Source organism: Manihot esculenta, chromosome 12, assembly GCF_001659605.2.
Source record: "Manihot esculenta cultivar AM560-2 chromosome 12, M.esculenta_v8, whole genome shotgun sequence".
Taxonomy (NCBI): Eukaryota; Viridiplantae; Streptophyta; class Magnoliopsida; order Malpighiales; family Euphorbiaceae; genus Manihot; species Manihot esculenta.
Genome location: NC_035172.2, coordinates 22,374,638 through 22,381,211, shown reverse-complemented (window position 1 = coordinate 22,381,211; position 6,574 = coordinate 22,374,638). Strand labels below are relative to the sequence as shown.

Here is a 6,574-nt window from a genome sequence, read left to right as displayed (position 1 = left end):
AAATTAAAAAAACTTTATTAATTCGTTCTTATAATATATATAAATTTATTATTTAATTTATCAATTTTAAAAAATATTAAAATGTATAAAATTTTTAAATTTTATTAGTTAATTTTTTTATTAATTTTAACTATTAAATATTATCAAAAAATTTAAAATTTACTTAACACACAAAGAATAATTAATTGATATTTTTAAAATTAAAAATTAATTAATAAATTTTTATATTATAAAAATTAAATAATATACTATTTAATTATTAAAATTAATAAAATGATTAATAAGTAAATTTTTCAAAATTTTAAAAATATTTTTACAAAATCAATATGCCAATTGAATTCCTATATCAAAGCGACTAAATATCAAATTTCTCATAAAAAAATCCATTATTTGGACATCGAGTAACTTCCGCTGTTGCCTTTATTACTTTTATTATTTTGGAATCTTTAGCCTTTATTATTTAGAGAGCATTTGTTATTTTTTATAGAAAAAAAAATTTATAAATTTAGACAGCTCAATAACTCATCAACTCATATAGGGTTAAAATTGTAATACAACCCTTAAATGGTTAGCTGCCAAGGGTAGTGTATCAAAATTATCAATCAAACTAATCGAAGGGCAATCTACAAGAATTTTGAGAATGAGCCTCAATCATTAACAATATTTACACTCATACCCCTTATTCATTTCCTAAACTACCCCTATTCAGGTATTGCACTCAACATCGCCGTAAACTTCCTCCCACCACCACCATTTCTCCTCCACCCCTTACCACTACCACCACTTACGCCTGTTGCGGCGGGTGCTGTCATTCTCCCACTAGATTTGCCATCACTCTCGCCGGAATACACAAACGGTGAACCCGAATTCCGGCGGCATCCATATTTTTCACCACCATTATTACTTTTCATCAACGCAGAGCTAGCTTTGACAGCCAATGCAGCCATTTCCTCCGGCTGCAAAGGGTGCTTTAACCGACTCAAAGGCAAAGCAAAATACAGGTGTCCAGGTAGAAGCTCTTCATCGTCGTTAATGGCAGAAACGACGTCGTCAAACTCCATTTCGTCGGCGTTGCAGATGAAATACGTAGGATTCTTTTGGAGAACATAAGAAACCTTAACAGGGTAGGAGTATTCTTGCAACCTTCCATCTTGTAGAATCAGCTTTGCAGTAGCTACACGGGTAGATTCAGAGGAATAGCAGACACCCATTAAACGAAATTTAGGGATTCAAGAGGAACAAGTGAGAAAAAGAAAATTAGAAATTTTTAGGTGGCAAGAAAAATCTGTGGAAAGTTTGCGTCTTGAGAAGGAGGAGAAAATGGAAGAGAAAAATATATAGGAGGGAGAAGACTGCCTAGTAATCCGGACCTAGTAGCCACGTCAGATTTGTCGTTTAATGGATTCAAAATCCAACAGTGGCCACTTGCCAGGCTGTAAGTTGTTGGAGACAGCTTGTGCGTATGTATTGTGTATTGTGTATTGTGTATTGTGTGCAGAATTAAAGCCCTTTTGTTGCTAAGCCCTCCATTTTTAGTGATATTACATGAGGAGGATTTTCTTTTTTGGTTTTTCGTCGAACATGAGGAGAATATCAAGTTTCTACATTTAAGGGTTTGTATATTAAAATTATAATTTAATAATAATTTAAAATTACTTTTTTTATTACAAAAATAATATATTTTAATAAATAATATATTTAATATTATATTAATTATAATTTTAACAGTAATTTTTATTTATTACCAAAATATAAAAAGTTGATTACACTATATAATACAATAAAGGTAAATATATATAGTCGTTGAATGGTTACTTTTAATTTATAATTGTAATTTAAATATATATATAAATCGTAAATGTTATTAGAAACTTTAGTAATTTTAAAAATTATATTTGATGTGAAGATGTGAGTAGATTAAATTACTCTAATATTTTTTAACGTTTTACTCGATTTTATTAATTACCATTGTAATTTTCAACTAAAATTATATAAAAGTAGCATGTTATTTTCAAAAAAAAAAAAAAATAGCAAGCCAAAGTTGCCAAAACGGTCGATATTATTTGAAAAGATTGATGTCAAAAATATATGGTCTAAATCATTCAAAAATAGAAACAGGTGTAATGCTCTAAAAAAATTGTACTAATTATCTCAATAATCTGCTTAATTCTATATTCTTGATTCCATGGATCGATGAAGATACACTATTTAATACCTTTGATTCCATGGATGTTTGAATACACTGGAAAATTAATTTATTTGGAAACTAAGTAACCTAAGCAAACACCAAAATGGCTACAATCATTTTACTTGGAAAGTTTTCATAATTATTGGTAATGTTAAATTCAATTAGTAGCTTAATATTCATTTATTTTACAGATTATTTGATTAATTTTCTGATCTTTGCCAGCAGGGAAAGTGGATTACAATGGTCAAATCGTGATTTTCTTTCTTTTTCTAGGAAAAACTGAGAAACTAAGATTTGGTTTATTTCAAAACAAATAATTTTTTATTATTTAATTATAATAGTAAAAACAGCTAGTGGTATTCATGTATAAAATACAATACCCTTAATAAAAATTTCAAACATTATAAAATAATTTTATATGTTTTTTAAAAAATAAAATAATTTTCCTCAAAAGTGATTTAATTTTTTTATCACTATATATTTTTTTATTAAATAATTCTTTTAAATATTTTAAATACCAAAAAACATAAAATATATTTTAACAAAAAATATTTTATACGAAATAAACAAAGCCTAACTTAAAAGAAAATGAAGGTACATTATCATCATGAGAACGAAGCTCAAAACGAGAATATCTAATTATAAGAAATTAATTACTGGATTATTATCTTGTTGCCGAAAATTTAAACAAGAAAATTTAATTTCAACTGCCGAATTCAGGCTAAGAAAATCATGTTACTTAAACGAAGAGGAAGACAAAATTCCAACTTAAATAGAGTACTGAGACAAGTTATTAAAATAAATATTTTGATCATACGCTTTAAATTCAGTTTATTTTTTATATAGTTAAATTTGTTTCCATTTAAATAATTAAAAAATCGATTTAACAAGTTTGATTTGATTTCAAAAAAAAATTTAAAATATAATAACTATACAATAAAATAGTTGTCTTTTATTCATTCAAAATTGATTTTAATTAAAAACCTCGACGTTAGGCCTAATTCTTATCCTTTTTCTTTCCATGTTAAAGATGAAAGCTAGAGAGCTAGTCAAGGAGATTGAGAGTAGACCAAATAGCATCTTTGGTGGCTGCAAGGTTGTCATTCCTTACTAGTATTATATATTTTGCCTTGCCATCTACCTATCTCTTCATCTATATCTCCTTTATAAAATTATTTAATTAAGGTAATCGATGTGGCCAGAGGATAGTCTTGGACATTATATGAATGGGTTAACAAACTTCTCATTGTGAACTAACTTTTGAGGTGGAATTAAGTGGCTCCATATCAATAACAAATCAATAAAAGGAAAATTCATACATCCTTCTAATTTTCCTTTCATTTCACTTCTTCTTTCAACTATAAGCTCAAAAAAGGGAGAAAAAGGAAATAAAAAGTGCTCTTGCTTTATAGTCAATTCAACATTATAAAGAATTGTGGAGGAGAAGCAATGCATGTTGAAAATAATGTGGTCAAGAAAAATTGCTGCTAGGTGATCATCGGTCCAGAAAAATGGAAAGGAGCTGATGGCATGAACAAAAAGCAACAATTGGTTGTTGAAATTTTTTTTGCATTTTGGCATTTATTTCATTATTTAAATTTTTGTCATTTGGATCATTTAATTTTAGTGTTTGATCATTAGAAATTTTTTATTTGTTTGATTTTTGAAATTTAGGGATGCATATTTTTCTAAATGTTGGTTATTTTTTCCCAATAAATAGGGATGATATAAAGATTGAGGAATAGAGGACTCAACAAGAAAGAAAAAATATTGCTACCAAAATTACCGATCAAACTCGTAAAAAAGTTGTAGCTAATTTACGTTATTGATGATTTACCGACCAAACTATTTTCGTCCAGTATTGTGATCGTAGGAAAAATTTTACCTACCATTTCAAGGGTGGTAGCTAAATTTACTGACCAAATATGTCATAGGAAATGTTGACAATGTAGTTAGTATTTATGTGAAAAATTTTAGTAGGATATATATAATTGCAACTAAATTATTGATTATAACGTCGTATGTAACTACCGACACCATGGCTGTCATAGATAATTACCTACTTTATCCACGACAATTAAGGAAATGTTGACAATGTAGTTAGTATTTATGTGAAAAATTTTAGTAGGATATATATGATTGCAACTAAATTATTGATTATAATGTCGTATGTAACTACCGACACCATGGCTGTCATAGTTAATTACCTACTTTACCCACGACAATTAGTGTAGCCAAATTTACAATTATTATCGGTATTTAGTTTAGAATTTTGTAGCCTTAAAGGCTTTGCAACTAAATTTGGTTCACTAATATGGTAGGTGAGTATCGACAGAAATTTGCATAGCTAAGTTTACATGTATTATCGGTATTTAATTTAGAATTTCATAAGTTTTAAGCAATTTGCAACCAAATTTCAGTCGATAATATTATAGGTGATTATCGACGACGTTAAAGTAGTAGGCAATTTTTATATTTACCAACTAAAGTTATTATAGGTATTATGTTGGAAGTTCGTAGGCTTGATAAAAATTGCTACCAAAATATCAATGGCATGATCATAGGCATTTAACAACCATGTGAATATTGTATGTAATTACCAATAATGTAACTTTTGTAGTTAATTACCAACTATGTAACTTTTGTAGGTAACGTTCAAATTTACCAATCAAAATTATTGTAGGATTTAAAATAGAATTTCGTAGGTTAAGCAGAAGTTGCAATCAAATTACTAAAAATAATATCGTATGCAATTAGCAACAACATGAATATTATAGGTAATTACCGACAATATAACAACCATATGTAAAACGTTTACCTTTACTGACCAAAATTACTGTATCTATTTTAACTAAAATTTTGCATGTAAAGTGAAAATAAAAATTAAATTGCCGACAAGTGAAATGTTGGTAAATATTTTAAAATTATTGGTAATAAATTTACAATATTTATAATTTTTAATTGTAATTTTAATTATAATTAAAAATAATTGAAATTTTAAAATCACAATAAAAATAATACTCATTCAACACCTATTTACATAATTAAAAGATAATATCTACAATATTAAACTTCATAATCCATACATAATAGCGGTAATAAAAATACAATGATATCTAATATAGTCATTTATTGTCTTTATCTCATAAGTCAATTTTGTGATGATGAAAATATAGCTGGATTGCCCCTAAGTAGTAATTTGGTCATCTCCTCCATCATAGAGCTTCACATGCAGTCAATCTTTGCATCGAAGTCCAACTGTAATTGATCTAGACGATTTGATGTAACTTGTCTTTTATCTTCAATCTACTTCTCTAACTTATGCACACGTTGTTGCAAGGCAACATTCAAAGAATCAAATGATGACATTCTAGAAGTCCTACATATATTAGTAAAATAAGGAAGATGCTTCAGATCCAAAACCATATACCTTTCGCCTCTTGTCCCCTTCCACAACATCCAAATAAATTTGATTATCATCGATATTGTCAGTCTCGATTTGTGAAAGCTCATCCCTCTTAGTCACGATAGCATTCTGAATTTTTAATTTGAAGAAAAATATGATTAAGTAATGAAATCATATAATAAAAAAATTATTTATAATAAATATATAAAAGAATACCATACATGTATCTGCTTAAATTTTTATCTATAAAAAAGTCACTTTATTATGATTGCAAGTATGAGTGTGTATAAACAACTCACTAGCAGTTGGTTCTCGTCCAAGTTTTTTTTTCCTGAACAAGTTGGTGATAAAACATAAAAAATAATATAGTTATTTATTTTGCTAAGGTAATTACTTACATAAATCATACTCAATATACATTATTATAAAAATAATATAAAAGTGGATAGAGTTTTTTATGTATTTTGATACATCACCCTGTAAAAAATCAACACAAAGTTTAACAAGTTGCATAATATAATTTCTATTTCCATCAATCATATATTTATCACATATTTATCACAACTATTTACGGGACAACGACAATTCTTTCAGTTTTTCTCTTACTGTTGAATGACCTTAAGATCATTTTAGTGTTGTTCTCATTGTTTCCATCCTTCCTCACTCACATATGCGGGCCTCTTTCTTGTACTTTCTAGATCCGCCATGATGTTTTTATACCGTTCTGCTACCTTTACTTTCCATGCAGCCTTTATTGCTACCTCAGTTGTGGGATTCTAAAAATACTTTTTCTACACATTATGATTTAATTAAACTATTATCAATTTAAATTAAAAGCATATTTATAATACATGAAAATATGGTAAAAAAAAAAACTTATCTTGAATTCTTCCCAATAAAAATCTTTTGTTGGTTGCTTGACACCTTTCTAATTGACACCTTCAGTATCAAAGCGTTCCTTAAAGCTATTCAAAATCATC

The 6,574-nt window shown here is 27.6% G+C and overlaps 1 protein-coding gene across 1 annotated transcript; it reads right to left on the bottom strand.

Moving 5' to 3' along the window:
• Positions 1-504: 504 nt before the first annotated feature.
• LOC110628711 lies at positions 505-1,308 on the bottom strand. Its single transcript, XM_021775505.2, has one exon. It carries the CDS (start codon positions 1,209-1,211, stop codon positions 702-704), a length of 510 nt encoding a protein of 169 aa, XP_021631197.1. The 5' UTR covers positions 1,212-1,308; the 3' UTR covers positions 505-701.
• Positions 1,309-6,574: the final 5,266 nt, after the last annotated feature.

Bases quoted from the DNA above. Each gene is read 5' to 3' on its own strand.
- LOC110628711 (XM_021775505.2), bottom strand. From the start codon at position 1,211: ATGGGTGTCTGCTATTCCTCTGAATCTACCCGTGTAGCTACTGCAAAG.